This window comes from Varanus komodoensis, unplaced genomic scaffold (genome assembly GCF_004798865.1).
Source record: "Varanus komodoensis strain SLA01 unplaced genomic scaffold, ASM479886v1 scaffold2, whole genome shotgun sequence".
Taxonomy (NCBI): domain Eukaryota; kingdom Metazoa; phylum Chordata; class Lepidosauria; order Squamata; family Varanidae; genus Varanus; species Varanus komodoensis.
In genome coordinates, this window is record NW_025335568.1 from 66874491 (window position 1) to 66894968 (window position 20478).

At 46.8% G+C, this 20478-nt stretch overlaps 1 protein-coding gene across 1 annotated transcript in view; it reads left to right on the forward strand.

The window, feature by feature from the left end:
- The window catches only part of CCDC85A (coiled-coil domain containing 85A), a 132757-nt gene extending 119226 nt beyond the window's left edge, over positions 1–13531 (forward strand). The window contains exons 4-5 of the mRNA XM_044428978.1: positions 1026–1148; positions 13442–13531. Coding sequence (XP_044284913.1) covers positions 1026–1148; positions 13442–13531 — 213 coding nt within the window. The remainder of the gene's footprint in view (positions 1–1025; positions 1149–13441) is intronic.
- The last annotated feature ends 6947 nt before the right edge of the window (positions 13532–20478 follow it).

Sequence of the window (20478 nt, forward strand, 5' to 3'; positions counted from 1 at the left end):
TGGCAGCTAATTCCATAGTTTAATTATGCATGGTGTGAAGAAGTGCTACCTTTTTTAACACGAAACCTTCCCCCAGTTGGCTTTGTGGGATGACCCCAGCTTCAAGTGTTATAGGAGAGGGGAAAGATGCCTGCCTCTCCACTTTCCCCATTATTTGAAACACCTCAGTCATGTCTCTGCTCCTTGCCTTCTTTCTAAGCTGAACAGTCCCAGTTGTCATAATCGTTCCTCGCAGGGGAGCTGTTCCAGCCACCTGATCATTTTCGGTGCCCTTCTCTGTACTTTTTCCTCTTCAATAACATCCTTATTCAGGCAGAGTGACCAGAACTGGACACAACATAAGTGTGTTTTTACCAAGGATTTGTACAAGGGGAGTAAGATCTTGGCGGTTCTATTTTCTGTTCTGTTCCAAATTATGTCAAATTATTCCGAATTTCTGTTCTAGCATGGAGTTTGCCTTTTTCACAGCAGCTGAGCACAGGGCCACAATTGTGGAGGAGGAGGAGGAGGAGGAGGAGGAGGAGGAGGAGGAGGAGGAGGAATTCATTGGTGCCAATGAATTGCTCCCCACTTTCTTTAATTCCTGCCTGGGGTGGTGTGCATTTCAGGGGAAGAGAAAGCAGACAGATAGAAAAGTTCAGATCCCCACACCTGTGTGTGGTGATCCTGATCTTTTTTTACACAGGAGTAAAACATGCTATATATCACATCATTAACTCATTGGGTGGTTTAGCCCTTAAACACAACTTACCTTTCTCTAGACCGGGGCTCGAGATTCTGGTTCCCTAAGCTTCAGCTATGTCACCATACCTGAAAAACTTGCAGGTGCCTCTTGCAGAACCAATTTACAGAGGAAAATCACATCTTACAAGGGCACGGTTGATGTAGGCTGTGGAGTGCAATAAATTTCAGTGTGTGTACATGGCCGAAGGGAATGGAAGCGAAGAAGAACGGGTGGGAGGTTGTTCTCTTTTATTAGTATGGCGCACATTTCGCTATTAAATAGTTTTTGGTTTTCTACTAAGGGTCCCGTTAGGATGCCATCAGAGGTAGATGGGAAAGTCTGCTCTGCAAGTCACCCAGCTAGCTTCAATGACCAGGCCTCCTCAGCTTCTCAGCAGCCTGAAGCCGTGGTTAATGCCCTCAAGGTAACACACCTTGCTCTGTTCGGCACATACGCGTGCCAGATCTGTCATCTGTGTGCTGTGACCATCCATGATCCATTGTGCTCACACCTCAGTGTCCTCCTGGCAGAAACCGTGATGAGTCCCAAACACTGCTGTGATCTCCCATGCCTTTCTCTCCATATGTCACCCATGATACATCACCCATGTCGACTTGGCCTGTCAGCCATGGTGACTTGTCCCACAGGTAGAAAGACCCGCATTTGTAGGAATCCGATGAGCAAGATAAGAGCCTTGTGTTCCTTGGATCCTGTGTTGGCAGTGTCTTGCCTTTGTTCACACAACCAAGCTTTAGTATGATGAAGTGTGGAAGGTCAGTCTTCCTCGCTAAGAGCACCCAAGCTAGGTGTGTGATCGGACCACAGGTCCACCTAGGTAACAATTCTGCTCTCCACACACAGTGGGCAGCCACATCCCTCTGGGAAATTTAAAAGTCAGGGCATCATGAAACTACAAACCTCCTCTGTCTGCCGTAGCCTCTGTTTATTTCGTATAGTGTTTCTAAACATGGTGGCATGAATAGTCCTTTCCAACCTGGATTTGTCTAATCCTTTCGAAAAAGACATACAAGTTGAGAACAACTCCATTTCTTGTGCTAGGGAACTGTTTTGTTTGAACAACTGCTTCATTTGGATTGTCCTTAACCTGTTGTTAGTCATTGGATGGCCCAATGGGAGCAAATGTTCCAACTGGAATCAACTTCTGTCTTGCTCCTGCCTTTTATTGAAAAGAAAGTACTCAAATCTCATGATCACCTTCTGTTTCTCATTTCTGTAGTGGCTAGTCATGGCATACCATTACTGAGCTAATATGTAAATGCAGTTGAAAAACCGTAGAAATGATTATTTACTATTGATTTCATTTCAGTACTAGCCCAGAGCCAAAGCTTTCTGGACAGTTTATAACAACCCGCACAATGCCATGCTTAAACATTCTTCTCCAAGATCCTACAAACCGGCCCTTCTGTTCACCATTAAGGGTCTTTCTGTTTGGGTGGGAGGCATCAGCTGTGAGATGGATGATGTTGGTATGTAGCAAGGCCATGTATCTCTATCCAATTCCTGTGGGAGATCTCTCCCCATTTCCCCTTCCAGCAGAACTACATGGAAGGCTTTGAAATGTACAGTCAAAGCTTGGTGAGTTTCTTTGTGGTACAGATAGTTTCATAAGAAGTTTCTTCTCAAGTAACATCCATCAAAGTAACCTTCCCTTGAGTTAATGGGAGCAGCTTATGTCCATGTGCAGAGCCGATTCTAAACTGAAGACCTCCCAAAAGGCTTGGCTGCACCCTCAGGGAGGTTTTCACTGTTGCTTTTTGGCCACACAACTGGACATTACTAGATGGGGCCACTTGTTTGATGTGACACCAGCTCCCTGAGTTAATGAATTCACACCCCTCCTCCTCAAATCTGTTTACAGGGTCTCTCGCCTGTACCCTCCAGACCTGAGGCAGTTTGGTTCTCAGGAGCTTTCTAAGAAGCCTTGCTAAGTAACCTTGATATTTCTGTGCCACATTCCAGTCTCTTATTTTCTCTGTCTAGTTCACTTTCCAAGACTGCGCCCCATCTTTAGCGGTAGGGATAGCTTTGCCTACCTTGTACCTACCTCTGTTGGGAAGAACACAGGGCAAGCAGAATCCCTTAGCATGGCACTCATCCCAATTGGGAACGTGAGAGGGCAAACCAAGGAGCATCCCAAAATCCTTGCTGTTATTCCCAGTCAGGGAGAACAGCAGAGTTACTAGTCCTCTGAGCTTCCAGGGGATGGGCCTTGCAGAGCAATGGGTCAACTTCCCTGGACTGGATTAGACCCCCAGGCTGGAGGTTCCCAATGTGTTTTCCCAGAGGAAACACTGAAAGAGCCACCCTTCCTCGCTGAAGTCCTCCTCCCTAAAATGCAGTGGGGTACAGATACGTGTGTGGGGAGACTTGCAAGGAAGCATACCCTCACTTGTTTTTAATTCTTTGGGATGAAGTGAAGGAAGATTTCTAAGCAGAAAACACTTCCTCCGACATTTTCTTCACAGTTCAGAAAAATGGTTTAATATTTCATATTCTGATGAAATATTTAAGAGTTTAATAAGAAGGAAAGCTAAAGCATGCATTATGCACCGATCATGAGTTCCAATCCTTTTTGTTACCATTTCCAAATTCCTGCCCCCCACACATTTCCTCTTTCACACATGCACCCTCATTACCACCTACATTTGGGAGGTCCAAATAACACATGAAGATCCCTTTATATTGGCAATGCTTGTGAATTCCTGCACAAAATGTATAGGTATAACCAATCAATGACTAAATAAAAATAAATAGACTTGGTGCACTTGCAAAAGTGCAATCATTCATGTGCACGCATCCCTCCAAAATTTATGCTTTAGGCTACAGGACCAATACATGTATGGACAGGATCACCTCATGCTCATTCTAGAGTGCAGGGCACAGAATAATGGACTTAAGTTAAAAGAAACCAGATTTAGACCAGACACCAGGAAGAACTGATTCACGGTCAGAGCAGTACAACAATGGAACCTTCTTTCTGGGGAAGTTGTGGACTCTTCTTCACTTGAGATATTCTAGAAGTGCTTGGATAGTCCTCTGAGTGGGATGGTATAACTTCGCATCCTGCAACATCAAGGTGATGGACTCAACGGCCTTCTGGCCCCTTCCAACTCTACACTTCTATGATTCTGCCTTTTTGACTGAAAAAAATGCCAATGTAAAAAAATGCCTATTTTTCAATTAATTGTTTAAAAACTGCATTCAGGAATGCCAACTAGAGCAAAAGAGAGAAAATCTGGGGGAACCTCAATGATGTAGATCTCATGTTTGCCCAATCCTGATCTTGCACATTCGACCGTCTCCTGGCTTGCTCCCACCTCTTGGTTTCCCCTTCAGTCCTGACTACTGGCTTCCTCCAGAGCTTCTAACTCACTCACAGGGCTGCCAAGAGCCCACCTTGACGCACCTGTGCTCAGCTTCCCGGAGCAGCCCCAATCTGTTGGACCAAAGGGCTTTAGGCGCTGAAGGACTCTGCTGGACTTCCAGGGTGAATGCTGCCTACATAGACTTCTGCTACAAAAGCACATTCATATTTTTGTTTGCAGATGAAAAATGGGGGGTTATTCTTAAATGTGCATTTTTTTCTCTCACCCTCACCGCAATGCATCCAGATATTGGAAGATCAGGGAACTGTAGATAAAAGGTATAACCTTAGTGAGACGGCTGGGGTGAAGAATCTATAAGAGAAAACTTTAATATCCTTCATTTTGTATTCTGTCTTTGAAGCTCAAGATCATATTCAGAGAAATGTTATGAATTTTTTAAAATGCTGACAATATGCCTTGGAAGTATTTTAATATGGAAATGAAACCAATTATCCTTTAATTCTCCTGTAGTGTGAATTTATTGACTTTACGAGAGCTTGAATGTTGTATCGCTTAGGTCAGCTGTGAGTGTTGTACATAGAAGGAGGTTCAAAGACTAAGAAACCAGATTTGTAATCAAAATCATCTTGTACTTAAGTCTCAGTAAAAGGCATTTGTGGAAAAAGGGATTGTTTGAGATGACACTGAGCAGGGGTTTCGTGTGTGTTTGTCAGTTATCCTTATGCAGATGGTCCCATTCCAAGAAGATGACTGATCAAAAGAAACATTGCTGCAGAAATCGCAGTTCATACAAATGAGTTATTGCCTTGATTCTTTCTTCTTTGTATCAGACACCTGTGTTAAAAAAACCAACCCCCCCCCAAAACTATTTTAGATAGACTAAACTCAGCTGTGGAAATCTGAGTAGCTTGCCTAAATAAATAAATAAAACCACGGGAACCTGAGTTTTCAGGTATTAAGCTACTACTGAGAGTATCTCCTTAAAAAAGAGTGGGTTGGCTTAAACAATTTGTTACTCTTTTATTCAAGCATCTGACTTTTCCCATTATTATTTTTTTGGTTTGGTGCAGCAAAAAGAAGTTGAGCAAATAAGAAAAGAAAGCAAACCAGAAATTACATATTAGCAAATGTTGCTCTATTTGAAGCAGTTTAACAAAGGCAAATAGAATTACCACCTGCAATGCCACATTTAAGGGCTTCACTAGGATGGGATTCTCTCATCTGGAGGATAACAAACTGCCTCTGATTCCTCAGTAACTTTGAGGTTTTGGAGCTGGATTTGCATTTGATAATCAACCTTTCCTGTTCTGGTTCCAAATGAGCTTTTGTGGCACAAGCTTATCCCGGCCTAGGTGGGAAAGGGAAGGAACTTAACATATGTTCTCCTGATTTGGCTGGGTCAAATCCAGTGACAAGGTCATTAAAAAACAGACAAATGGTCAAGGTTGGAGGTATCAATCTGGCAAGAGCATCAAGTCAGCAAACTGGCGACGCTCAATATTGCTAGGCAAGAAAGCGGTGGCGAGGAGCACCTTCCTTCAGCTTCGGCTGATACATCAGCTACGTCCCTTCCTAGAGCATGACTGCCTGGCGACAGTGACACACGCGCTGGTAACTTCCTGATTAGATTTCTGTAACGCACTCTACGTGGGGCTACCCTTGAAGACGGTCCGGATACTTCAATTGGTGCAGAATAGAGCTGCCAGGCTGCTGACGGGGACTGGGCGTTATGTTCACATGACTCCAGTCCTCCATCAGCTTCACTGGCTTCCCATTGAAGTCTGGGCCCAAATCAGGGTGTTGGTGATGACCTATAAAGCCCTTAACGGCTTGGGTCCTGGTTACCTGAAGGAGCGCTTACATCCATATATGCCCGCCCGCCCCTTGAGATCTGCGGGAGAGGCCCTCCTCCAGGAACCCTCTGTGAATGATATTAGGAGGGTGAGTACCCGGAGGAGGGCCTTCTCTGCGGTGGCGCCCCATCTATGGAATGCGCTCTCCAGAGAGGTCCGCCTGGCACCATCTTTATTTGTTTTTCAGCACCAGGCTAAGACCTTTTTATTTAAAACTTATTTTAAACTTATTTTAACTGTTAATTATTTTGTTTTTGTTTTGTTTTGTTTTTTTAGCTGAGAATGCACTGGGGGGTGTTATTTATTGTATAATTTAGTACTTATTTATTTTATTACTTCTGTATTTATTTATGTGTTGTGAGCCGCCCCGAGGCTTTGTTGCATTGGGGTGGCATAGAAATGTTTTAAATAAATAAATAAATAAATAAATAAATAAACAAACTCAGCCAGCGAAAGAAAGATATACAGCCCTGAATCCTAGAGGGAAGGGCCCAACAGAGTGCTCAGATCCAACTCCCTGCTCAATGCAGGACTCCAGAAGAGGATGGAAAAATTTTGCTCCACCAACTGGCAAACTGGAACCAACAATTGCCAGCATTTTCCTAGCCCCACTCGGAGCTCAGCTGCAACCCACTGGCCAAAGTCCTCCTCTTTGTTTTCTAAGAGCCCTACTTTACAACCAAGCTCTCCTCCTTGTTAGAACCCGACTGGCCTGCAGCCTCAACCATGATCCTTCTGGGGACTCAGGATTTGCTCCGACTCTCTCAGTAGTGGAGTTCTCCCATGAGGAGCCCGCTACCATCTCCTCCAAGGGGTCCAGGCTCCCTGAAGTCTTCTTATATGGATATTGCCCATACCTTGGGGCTCCAGCTGCACTTCAGAAAAGTTCTGCCTCTTAGTGCTGCCCAAAATGATTTGCCTGGTTATGTATGGGCAGAGCCAACTGGAGCCTGGGGTCAGACTAGATGGCCTGGGAGGCCCGTTCTGACTCACTCTGTTTCTACATTCACATAAATAAAATAAATAAATCAGGGGCATTTTGAAGACTGGATGATTCCCTGTGTCTTCTTGCTGAACTTGTCAATCTGAGTTTTAAATTGGGGGCACCTTTCAGTAAGCTCTTTCCCAAAGCCCACACAGTGACCGGTGCTGGACAAAAAAATTGCAAGTACCCTTAAATTTCATATAGTATACACAAAATGTGGGCAGACTGTGAGAACAGCTCCATTGGGTCACACCAAAGGTGCATCTGGCTTGTTGTTTTGTTTTGCACAGTGACCAACTGGAGGCTTCAGGACCATCCAGGCATCCCCAGCAAGGGGTCCTAAGGTCAGATCCAAGTTTTATTTTCAGCAGCAACTCACCAGGTACTCCTCCAAAGTTCAGAAGCAGGGCATGGAAGCCTAGCCCTCCGTCTCCGTTAGTATCTAGCATTTGATGTTTCTCTTTCTTGATGTATGTGTGCAAAAAATTATGTTCTGCATACCCCCTTCCAAAAAGGAGTCATTCCAAGTAGATAACCAAATAGTAAAAATGGAGACAAAAATTAGTATAGCAGTGATACAGTGTTAAAACATATTACTGAGCTAAAAATAGCATCAAGCAGAGAAAGGAAGCGGGGGCTAAGAAACAAGTTAAATTAAGCAACAGAACCAAAAGCTTGCTGGAAAGGAAATGGCTTGAAAAAGAAGCGTTTCACTAAAGGGACAGTGCCAGAGAGAAAGCCATGACAGAACCAGGAGCAACCCAGTGGATGGTTCTCAGAGGACAAGCGAAGGCCTGCGGAGCAGAATGATCCTTGTGTAGTTGGCTGCTAAGTTGTGTTGTGCTGTATATCCAACACCTTGAATTGTCTTCGAAACCACCTAGCTGCCAGGGCAGCAGATCCAGGAAAAGGGTCTTGAGACCTCAGCGGCTCATTCTCTTTAGCAGCAGCGTTCTGGCCAGGTTCCCATGGCTGAGCCTTTTTCCAAGGGCAGCTCCCCCTGTACTGCACAGGAGATGCAAGGAATGCATGTTGGACCATGGACAGGGTTGACCAAGCCAGAAATGGGCGCTGCTGCTTGTGCAGAGCAGAGCAAAATCACTCCCAGCCCCAGGGAACCCCCAAGCAATTAATAATAGGCTGGATCCAGGAGTAATCCCAAGCACGGTCTTTTAAGGAGAGTGTGTCCTGCTTACATGGCTGGCTTCCATGAGTGCTCAGATAGCAAGTGGCCAACTATTTTGCAGTTGAGTATAGAGGATAAAGTCAGCTGGTTGGAATGACCAGAGTCTTTCACAGCAGAAGTAAAAATAGTTTTCCATGCTGAGTCCAGAGTCCAAGAATTCAGCAAAGGTTCCACACTAAGGTTTGGTCCAAAATTGTGTATCACAGTCCAGCCAGGGCCACATGGGCAGGAACAAGGTCCAGGGTGCAGAAACCAGGATAGATGCTGCTTCCAGCAAGGTTCTTGGTGAAATAGGGAACTTTTTGTCCAGGAGCTGACTGTGTGTTCACGCTCTGGGCTGGCATGCAGTCTGGTGCTGCACCTGGGAAGGAACAGCAGCATGCGTCTCTTCAAGCCATGGTGCTCCCAAGGGCTGGGCGCTCTCCGCGCCCGAGACCAAGCCTGCCTGCAGCACTCTTGAGGGCCTGTCCCTCATCCACTGTCGGGGTTTCTCCCCTGGGTCCCTGGCCTTCCCTCCTCCTGAGAAGCAGGGGCATCCCATAGAGCAGGGATCTCAGGCAGACTCGGAGCACTCTGTCCGAGATACATTTGTGTGTTTATTATGATCATTGCTCACTTTTTTTTCCCTTCCAAGGAACTCAAGGCAGCTTACACCATTCTGCTCCTGCTGCTCTCAATCTTATCCACACAACAACAACCCTGTGAGGTAGCCTGGGCTGAGAGTGTGTGACTTGCCCAAAGTCACCCAGTTGGCTCCATGGCTGAGCAGGGACTAGAACCCAGAATGCCTGAGTCCCAGTCCCGTGCTCTTCACCACCACACCTCACTGGCTCTGTAATAGGGATCCTGTAAATAGAGGCAGCAGCAAAGTCAGAAGAAAACAACCCACCGGTCTGACTGATGCGGAGTGGTTTTGGGGTCCTAGCACAGGAAAATGTATTTCTGGCGGAAAAAGTCGGCGGCTCTGCATGGGATCCCAGCTGAATGGGTCTCCTTTCCCAGTGAAATCAACAGGACATCATATCTTCAGTGGAGAAAGATGCAACTAACTTAGGATACAGAAGTGATTGTCAAATGCGGCATTTGATGCATCATTTGCCGAACATCTGACTGTTGAAGTGATAAGCACAAGTGCCGCTTTGCCCACAGGTACGGGGAAAACAGCAAGGAGGCGATGTGGTGCTCTCAGAGTGCTGCAGGACGCCCTTCCTTGTGCACGCTGAGGTTTTATGCAGTGCGTCCCCTTGTCATCAGCTGCAGGGCATTATTTCCTCTGGAAATGGAGGCAATCGCAAATGTCGAGTTGTGCTTTCTTGCTGCATCAGCAGTATCTGCTGGGTAAATATTTTCTGTTGCTTGTTGAATAGAAAGTGGGTTGTTTGGAAATGCACTTTTCATATAATGAGAAGTTTTGCAGAAAGCCACTCAGCAAAGCATTAACGCCCTGGCAATAGAAAGGAAGGTTGATGCGTGCAAATTCTACAGCTGCACAGAATGCAAATAGAAAGAACAAGAAATACGATGGATGGATGGATGGATGGTGCCTTTATGCCAAAACATGATGCTGGGGTTAGATTGGACTGGAATTCTGAGGATCTTTTTAATAGTCCTTGTTTAGCCCGGAAGCCCACGGATGGTCTGGGGCCAGCCAGTGACTTTCAGTCTAGCCTAACTTTACCTGGATTTCAGCAAGGCCTTTGACAAAGTGCCCCATGATATCCTGGTGGAGAAACTGAGGAGTTTTGGGATACACCAAAGCACTGTCCGGTGGATTAGGGCATGGTTGACTGACCGAAAGCAGAAGGTAACCATGAGCGGGGAATCATCGGGATGGCAGCCAGTGACGAGCGGGGTCCCCCAGGGCTCTGTCCTGGGACCGATCTTGTTTAATCTTTTCATCAATGACATGGAAGAAGGGGTGAACAGTCTGCTGATCAAATTCACAGACGACACTAAAACTGGAGCAGTGGCCACAACTGAGGAGCAGGTACTCCAGATCCAAAAGGATCTGGACAGACTATGGAAGTGGGCAGGAGGCAACAGGATGGCGTTCAATGTGAATAAGTGCAAGGCCTTGCACTTGAGGCATTGAAATGGGTGTCATAAGTACAGGTTAGGGGACAAGTGTCTGGAGAGCAGCACTTGTGAAAGGGATCTTGGGGTGCTGGGTGACTGCAGGCTGAACATGAGCCAGCAGTGTGATGCGGTGGTCAAGAGGGCGAACGCCACCCTTGGTTGCATGGCCAGAAGTGTGGCTTCTAGATCTAGAGAGGTATTACTACCACTCTATATGACTCTTGTGCGCCTGCAAGTGGAGTATTGTGTTCAGTTTTGGGCCCCTCATTACAGAAAGGATATAGCCAGGTTAGAGTCAGTGCAGCGTAGGGCCACAAGGTTGGTGGCCAGTTTGCAGGGGATGCCGTATGAGGCGAGACTGAGGCAATGGGTCTCTTCAGCCTGGAGAAGAGGAGACTCAGAGGGGATCTGTTGGCGACATGCAGGTATGTGAGGGGGTGTCACACAGAGGTGGGTAGAGACCTGTTCTCCCCTGCAGAGGAAGGCAGGACGTGCTCCAACTGAGCAAAGCTCAGGGAGCCAAGGTTCCATTTGGATGTCAGGAAGCATTTCCTGACAGTCAGGACCCCGAGGGTGTGGAATGGGCTTCCACGAGAGGTCGTTGAAGCCCCATTGGTGTGGGTGTTCAAAGATAGGCTGGACATGCGCATGGTGGGCCTGTCGTGAGCGGAGCCGGGGGTCAGACTAGATGGCCCGGGAGACTCCTTCTGACTCGCTCTGTTTCTATGTTTCTACCTCACAGGCTTGTTTTGAGGACAAAGTGGAGGGGAGGAGGAAGAGGATTATATAAGCTGCCTTGGGTTCTTTTCAGAAAAATGGTGGGATTAATATACAACCTCAGTAGATTTAAATAAAGTCATTCTTCACCGAGTGCATAGTTATGAATTCTCCACCACAAGATGTTGTGATGGCCATCAGTGTGGGCAGTTTTAATAGGGGATAAGAAAGGGTCTTGAACATTCAGCCTATCCTTGGTGGCCAGGTGCTGCCTCAGGTACAAGGAGCAGGCCTGGGGACCATGGCCAAGTGGACACAGTGGCACCCATGCCTTGCCTTGGGGGATCTTGCAGGCATTTCTTTGGCCTCTTGAGTGCTCAGGATGCAGCAGAAGACGGACCCGTGCCCACACTCAGCAAGCCTTCCCTGATGCTTTTGTGGCACTAGCCCGGCCTTGCGTGGCAGAGTTCCGTAGCCTGGTAGCGGTCACCAAGAAGACCCTGTTTCACATTCCTGCCAAATGTTCCCTGATGGTGTGGGAGAAGTTCTCTTCCAGGAATTTTGGAAGAGATTCCTAAATCTCTTAAATCCCAAGCAAACTTATAAAGGAAAACGTGCTCTTTTCCATAGTCTGATCTCATGTCATGCAGGGCTTGCTAAGTTATTACTGGCACCCTTCAAACTGCACCCAGGAATGGATCAGGAGCTAGCGAAGCTGTCCTTGAGAGGGAGCCACATGATCCTTGAAATTCACCCCAGTCAGTGGTTTGGCCAGAGCATTCTGGAGTGGCTGGACTCTGGGCAGGCTTTTAACAGTCAGCCTCACATAGAGTCGTTCGAGTGCTCCAAACTGCATAGAATAGCAATGAGCATACCTGTTCAATGGCACGGGGATGCCAGGAAACCCAGTTGTTCCCATAGCAACAATAAGAGCACAGCCTCACCTTGGCCGGCAGCCCCTGTGAAGGGGAATTTATTTCTGCTTTTAAGGACCGATTCTCATCCCCGTTGAAGTGCAGGCACTGCAGCCAACTGGCTTCCCCCAGTTACACCTAGTGCAAAGCATTCTATCAGGCCAGGTCGCAAAACCCAGGGAAGATGGATTTCTGTGTGGTTGCTGTTCCTTTCCTATGAAAAAGGGTTTGCCCTTTTCCTGCTAATGGAAGGGAAGAGAAAACATGATGTGACTTTGCACTTTCATCATTGTGCCGCCCACCTCCCAGGACAAGTCCACGGAGGCGGTTAGCACATGGCAATGACTTCTATGTGGCCTTCAGGTCCATGGGATCTGCAACCTGCAAATGAGGAAAGCTGGAATCAGTTTTTCTCTGTATTTGCCTGATGGCACGGCTGAAGGGTAGAGGAAGAGGCTAGTGAGAAGGTAACAGGAGTTGTCTTTTACCAGAACTGAGAGAGAGACGAAAAACAAGCGGAAACAAATCACAGGACAGTGAAATAAAAGAAGAGACTGGAGGGGAAATGGAACTTGAATGCAAGAGTGAAATGCCCAGCATGTTTTGGGAAGGCACTTGGAATGCTGCTCTGTGGCTGGTGCAGCAAAAGGTCCAGACCCAGCTGTGATCTTGGAAAAGTCCCCTAAGATGATGCTTGGGGGGGGTGGTGGTGGTTGTTGCCAAACTGGCGAATAGGTCGAGTGTTCATCAAACGGAGGGGCCGTGTGTTCCAGCCAGGCTGATGCCGTTGGCACCTGGACGGCTCTGCTCAGGATTTCACTGCTTCACTGCACTATCCTGCCTGTGCGCAGAGGTCATTGCCTTTGGCCCAGCATTAAAAGTTGGACACCCGGCTGCAAAGGGGCGGGGCATTCTCAGTGATAGCCCTGCATTTGTGGGTTTCTCGAGTTCGTGCTGCTCCACCAGGAGCAATATTTAAGAAAATTTGGAAGACTTTTAATTTCAGACCGAATTCTATGAATTGCCAGCTAGAGGATTCTAGTCTGTTCATTTTAAGATGTGAATATATTTACTTTTTAAAGAATGGCGAGTTTATGTACTACTATTATTATTTAGGTTGTACACCTTGTGAGGGCTTTTAAGTCCTGAAAGAGAGTTCAAAAATTCAGAAATATATATGTGCATATCTTTTGGAACTGATTAAGATGTGACCAGTAAGTACCACAAACATGCGGCCTCTCAGCTGTAACATTTCCAGGGTTCTAGCAGGAGACAAGTGGTCACCCTGGCATTAATGTTCCTGCACCACCATGCATCATGTCCCAATACTAACCTATCGATACAAGGCAGGTGGTGGGGATCGGGACACTGCAAACACATGGTTTTTTAATCACACGATTCAGAGCATGCAGGTGCTACAACTGACGGAAGTGTGCTGAAATGGCTACAGGTATGCAATTTTTGGTAGCATTCTGCAGAACAGTTTTAAGTTCTGGGACCAAGTAAACCCCTTTCTGTACTGAATGTAAGGTACTGAATGAATATACAGAGTGTAGGTACCCACATAGGGATGGTTTGGGGCCATTACTGTAGGTTTCTGCAGAAGATCACTGACATGCTTTTCCCATTCTGTTCTCAGGTTGTGTGGAGGAAACTTGGAGATGCTGCCGGCTCATGTCCTGGAATTAGACAGCACTTGTCTGGAAATCAGTACAAAGGCCCGATGTGAATGGATACCAAAACAAGGAAGCGTTTCAACTGCTGGCAGACTGACTCTGTTCTCAGCAGCCTCTTTACTTCCCATGCGATATCTCCAGTCACTCTCTAGAATAGACTATTTTTCTGCAAAGACTTTGCTCGAAAGTACAGCTCTCCCGGCTTTTGACATAGACCGCCAAGTCCAATTCTGCTTCGACTACCACCATTTCCAGTGTACATACCAGGGAGGATCCACCTGATAACCCACGTGGCAGTTCTGAGTCCGACACAGGAAGACATTCTGCAGAGGAAGGACTTTTGTGCGAGTGAGAGGGTGCTTTGGTGGGTTTCTCAGGACATTCCAGGAGCTTTTCATTGGACTGGAGAGATGCCTTTCGTCTTCACAGTTTGGAGAAAGAGCCCTCCCAGTCAGCCCTACACTTGAGCATCTAAAATACTAGTTAATGGTGCTTTGGCAGATTGCAGCTGAAACAGTTCTCTTTCCACTTCGTCAAATAATCACATTCTGAGGTGCTAAAAAAAAGACCTTCAGGTCTCCTAACCAGCCAGTAGTGTAGCAAAGAAAACTAGAGCAGTAAATCTGAGGTGGGTCCCTCCCCCAGGCAAAAGGAAGAATACTTTTGGTTTCATTCACTTGGAATGTGTTCCCAAGAATTGTCATTTCTCCTGTCAAGTCCTCCTTTAAAGTAAATGCAACGCTTGTAGCCCAGGCTTGAGGCACACCCAGTAGTGGAGTTTCTAACCACTGGGGCTGCTCTTGTAGCGAGTGAAACTTCCTGTCTGAGAGACCAGGTAGATCTTTGACCACCATCCGACTGGTGGGTGGGCATACACTTCCAGCCCAACTGCCCCAGGGCTGAGATGGGACCCATCCTTGAGACTGACTGGAGACCAGGTATATTTTGGGGGGTTGAGCAGCTGGAAGCTGAAGAAGAGTCTACAAAACAAGTTGAGGGTTTACTCAAGGGAAGATCATCAGGGTTGAGAGAAACAGATAAAGCTGGAGAAACGAAGGAAGGATTTGTAGGGCTTTCTAGAATGTAGAAGTTGCTTTCAAAAGTTCACCAGACCAGAAATTGGCGTGTTTAGGGAAGAGGCTGTTCTGTAAAACTCCACACTTGCTAGGTTTTTTGGACTGACCAACCAATACATACATCAGCTAGCAAATCTGAAGGAATCTGGTTCCTGAGGCCTCATCATGGCTGGTGGACTTAGCTGCATACAGGGCCAGCTGAATTTAAATGCTGGGCATCCAAAAAATAAACCCGGATTCCAGATTGTGTCTCAGTTGAGGCCCTGCCACACACTGATGACATCATTACTATGTACCAGAGACTGGGGTCTTGAGACTCTGGTGCCACCTTTGGGATGCAGACCGGGTAGCAGGAGAAGTTTGTCACGTGCGCAGATCACATGACGTGTCTTGTTCATGACCCAAAGTGCAAGCGGGAGTACAGATTTTGGGCCACTGTAGCCATCTCTGGAAGTTGTATACTCATTTATGTGCATTTCTGCAGAAGTACACTTCCAAAAAATGTGCATACATACAAATATACAATTCCCCCTCCCCTTCCTCCCTCCAACCCCCACACACAAATCTACAAATTCAAGCTTTAGTTTATGAAACTGAGACAGATATTCTTGATTGGGAAACAATGGTCCTTGCCTTCAGGAATAAGACTTTAAGAAGGAATTCATAGAACTGCAAAAATGCATGGGTTGCATTTTTGCACATCCTTAGGTGCAGGTGACTGACCCCCCCCCCCCCCGCATCGCCCCTCTTTGGCATTACTTACCAGAGCAGCAGAAATAATTAAATCTGCTGGGGTGGCAGTGCAAATACTGGAGGAATCCGCCAGTGAATTGGATTTATTTATGTTATTTTATTGATTTTATTTTTATACTGCCCAATAGCTAAAGCTCTCTGTGGTTCACAACAAGTTCTGTGAATCTAAGCCATGGGTTCTGCAGCAGACCAGCTTTTTCTGAGTACATGGATTCCTCTGGATTTGCAGACTTTAGGGGAAAAAAACTTTCCCGGAAATTTAGTCATAGAAACATTTTTTTAAATGCTGGCCAAAATGCATATTTTCAGGCTAGAGCATGAAAATATGCATGGGGGAGATTTTGAACCATTTCAGAAGTGCAGATTCACAGCAGATCTTTGCCAGTGTGAAGAGTTGCAAGTCCAGAAAATAGGCAAAAGTTGCATTCCGTCAAGGAGATGAGGATGCAACAGAAGGGCCCTGACCATTCACAACATGAAACCTGAAACTAGGAGGCACTTGATGGTCCTGTGAATGCCTGCTGCCGTGTTCAGGGCAGCAGGACACTGGGGACCTGGGGGGTCCCTTTCAGTCCAGCTGCTCAGGATTTGGGAAGCATTCAGGGCTTTCCAGGCACTGATCACATTCTGCCTACAGCACCAGCTGCTAACATTGAGTATTCTGGTGCAAAACAGTAGAGAGAAGGTGGTGAACAGACTCCAGGTTGGGGATCGCAAGCAGCAGTGGATATTCAGTGGTGTGGTCCTGCCCCGGCACTAGTGCCCAGGGATTCTGGAGCTCCTCTGGTGGCACGTCACAGGCCCAGAAAGGTCCAGCGGCCAAGACCCCATCAAGGAAGCTGGCTTTTTGCTGAATCGGGCCCATGCTCCAGTATTGCTGGTGCCATCGCAGTGGCTCTCCAGGAATTTTCCCAGTCCCATCCGGAGGTGAAAGGAGTTAAACATGGGGCCTTCTCCATGGAAAACAGGTGCTCTACCATGAAGCCACGGCTAATGTGCATTGAAGGCCCATGGAGCATCCTTCACCCCACCCGTCTCTCCCACCTCAGCCAGGCTGAGCGCAGGGTGAGTGGGAAGAGAGTAGGCAGGCCAAGAAAGCTACAGTGCTGCCCTGGGTCTACTCTTGCACTGGAGCTTGCGTAACCTGAACCAGACATGTGAGCAACCAGACCGCCATGTCCGCCCCCCGGCACCACTCCTCATGTTCTGATCTGCCTCCGTTAGCTCGCTCTACAGTAGCCCACCTCTGTGTTCGGATAAACTACAGAACCTTAGTGATCTGGTTCCGACTCTGTATTATGACATCCATTTTGTGCCATGTTGACATTTCATGCATCACGTGAAGATAGATAGCAAATGGCAACTGCCCGTAATTTCAGTGGTACCTACGTTTGGGTCAGGATGGTACATCCACCTGCCAACCTGTAGGTCAGAGTGCTCCTTTCCCAATGCTTATTAGCTGGTGAGGTAGTACTTAGGGTTGGCCTGTGGGAGGTATGAGATATTGGAAGCCTCCAACCAAAATGCTACCAGAAGTCCCTTCTGGCTACCAGGCACCTAATCTCTACAGCGTCCTTCCCCAAAGATGGTTTACTCCACAAGAGTCCACACAGGACTCCCGAAACAACACTGCATTTACCGGTGGGGCTTTCCTTGCTAATGGTTGCATCCTTTAAAAGATGTGGACTATTCCCAAAAGCATGTCCTCCATTAACCCGAGGTTTAAAACTCTTACTGAGTTTGTCTGAGGTTTTGGACCTGGTTGGGCTTAAATGGACATTCCAACCCCACACTGCATATGCATTAGATTGTGTGTATTGCAATGCTCTGATAGCTATTTTATGTATATATCAAAATGCAGCAACAGTTTCTTGTATGAATGTGCAACAGGGCTTGTGATGAAATGCTGTTGCTTTGACTTTTTAACCATAGCTGAGTATTTAAAAGAATACAAAATAAAAAATAGGAATGCAACAATTCCCAAGTTTGTGGGTTTTGTTGGTTTAAATTGAATCCAAGCTGATGCCTTCCTCTTTGTTTTGTTTTGTTTTGATTTAACAAATTCGTGAGCTTCGTTACATGTTGTGTAATTGGTCTGTGAGTCGTGGAATGTGGCAGCGGTGTTGCAGCACAATCCTTTAAACTTGCGGTAGCATGGCATAAATTGGCTACCCGTTTTACAGAAAGAAAAAAGTCTCAAAGGGATTGATTTGCTGCAGTGACTTGGTCACCGTCTTGGATTTTTTTTTAATGCCATGCCAATCAAAATCATCACTTGCTTTATCCATCTTAAATTGTTGTATTCCTATGATTATGCAAGGAATGAGCAGTTGAAAAGAACCCCTCAAAGAATTTGTACCTGCAGTCAAGGGCTGGATCCAGAGGCCTACTTTGGAGAAGCGTAAGAGTTGCTGTGTTTCCAGTGGGGGTTTTAACTATTTTTCATTGAACAGCAGGCCCTCTTTCCAAACGCCTTGTGGCACACGCTTCAAACAAAACCTTTGCAGTGGGGCGTTGGGCGACTGCTGCTGTCCAAGAAATAAAACTCCAAAGCCTTCAGAACCAATTGTGTGCTTGCTGGATCTTGGCCAAGTTCTGCAGGAAGTCGTGGGGTCCTTTGACTTGAGACGTATGTAAATTTTGATACTGTATTAAAACTATTTTTTTACAATTCACCATATAAAGGGGGTACCAAGCATATGTGTGCATCTTAGCCATGGTAATAAATTATTTAATCTCATGGTCATTTGCTTCCTTAATTTGGACTGAGAGCCCATAGAGGAGAGTTACCGTATCTTCTTCCTTGTTAACATTGTATCTGTTTGATTGGGTTGACTTAAAATATCCATACTTCTCTCTTAAGTCCAGGAAAAGTCCTGGGGTGGTTAACCATTGTTAAAAAGGCAGTAAAACTACTCATTGGCACCCCAACCTAAAACATAGACACAGAGTGAGTCAGAAGGGGTCTCCCAGGCCATCTAGTCTGACCCCCGGCTCCAGCCAGCTCCACTCATGACATGCCCACCATGTACATGGTCTGGGCAGATGAAAGCATCTCCTCCTGGCCATGAAAAGATAACTAAGTCATCTAAATTTGGTTGAATTTGACTAGTAGTCTTCAACCTTTCCAAAGCTGAACCTGCCATTTGTCTGGGTTCTAGTCCTCACTTAGCCATGAATTCACTGGGTGACTTTGAGTTTGTTGAAGGCTCTCAGCTTGCCCTAACTTTCAGGGTTGTTGTGAGTTAGTATAAAATGGAAAAAAGGAGATTCCTAGAAGCCACACTGGGTAAATATAAAGTAAAATAATAACTCCAGCTTGCAGCAGGGGACTCAGTTTGATTTGTAACTGTATGGGTGAGTTTGCAGAACATGACAAGCCATAGTGTTTTTTTTAAACCATCGTTGGTCTGGTTCACTTTTGGAAACCCTGAGCAGAAACAATAATCTGTTCTATGGTGTCTTGGTATCACAGTGGCTTGTTATGTCATCTGAACCCAGAAAACGTGGTACCCTCATCATGGTACCAAGACCAGCGCCAGAGAGTGGCTTGGTACGAGCGGCTGGTTGCCACTCTGGCCAAGTGGCTAGTCAGAGAGCACCCCTGACAGCTCCCAGTGTGCCCAACTGTCTGAGGTGCCCCCACTCTGCCTGTCTTTTGTCCTCAAGATCTTTGGGGGCAGAGCAGGTGATCAGCTGGCCCACCCAACTGCTCTCCCCCTGTTTTCCTGCGTGTGGATAAGCCCTCCCCTCCTGGAGCAGGAGTCAGGGGAGCCCAGTCAGCTCCCGCACCTTTTCCCCTGTGCTTTGGTGCATGATTGCTATTTGCACAACCAAGACTGCTTGGCAGCCATGACGGGTCGAACTTGGCTCATGACCAAGGCTGTCAAAGAGGGGAAGCCCTTCCTTCCTTCACTGCCTCTTGGGATGCCACCTGGTGCACTGAGAAGGCAGAGGAGACTTACCGCCATGGCTGCTCCTCATCTCTCAGGCACATCCAGAACTGTGGTAGCCATCCAGGATCGCTCATCATGCCCTATGCACACACGCTTCTCCCCCTCCATCGCTTTTCTCCCCTGCGATCATCTCCATGTGCTTTCTTTTGGAGGTCCCTATTTTGCACTAAGCCCTAAGGAGGGAGGACGAGAGGAAGAAAGGAAGGCCTTGGCTCAGTGGTGGAGCACATGTTTGCATGCCGAATGTCCCTGCTTCATTGCCAGGTGGGCTGGAAAAGATTTCTGTCTGCAGCCCCGGCAAGTCACGGGGTCCCATTCGTGTGATCTTCCTGGGGCAGAAGGACCGATGGCCTCACTCCAGAGAAGGCGCCATTCTCTGTCAAGAGAGCGAGAAGGAGATGGAAGAGGAGGGAAGGCAGATCCCTGCAGGGAAGCCAAACTCGGAGGTGGGAAGCAGGCTTCAGACAAAGTTTGTGGGACAGAAGCGCTGCTAAACTCCCTGTTTGGTGCAGCAGCTGAGACGTGCCGGCTGGCAACAGCTCCGCTCCCATCCGGAGGCCTCCTGGGTAGGCAGAAGGAGCGCTGCGTAAGCACCAAGGATGGCCAGTCCCGTCTCTCTCCAGTCCCTCCACTGAAGAGAAATGCATCTGTGAAACAGGAACAGTTACCATGGAAACCAGTTTTTGATTCCAGTTCACGAAAAACGTAAAATAAAAAGGGGTCTTATGCTATAAATATAATAATAGATTCCTTCATTATTGAAAAAAGAATGAAACCCCCTGGAAGGGCACGCACAAAGTAGTAACCTGCAAAATTAATGAGGCATGAGAAGGATCTTGAACAAAGGATCCCACCCCTGCAGTACACAAAATGCTGCATTTCCCTTTAAAAAAAAAGATGTAATGTTCGCCCAATACTATGCAAAGCTCATTATTGGGCAGTGCTGCCGTGTTGGAGCTCCAAGCTTCAGGTTTTCCACTGCTGAATTTTGTTCTGATTATTCTTTTGTCTGGTTTGCCCCATCCCAATTTTCTTGCCCCTTCCCAAGTTTCGCCACTTTTTGGTGATCCGAGGACCAACTGTCCCCCTTCCCTCAGATTAAGTGCTTTTGGGAGAATTTTGGGTAAAAATATTCTAGTGATGTTAGATTAAGTCTATTTTAGGCATGGTCACGCCCTGTTTCCCAAAGAGTCCTGCACTGATTCTGAGCTGCTT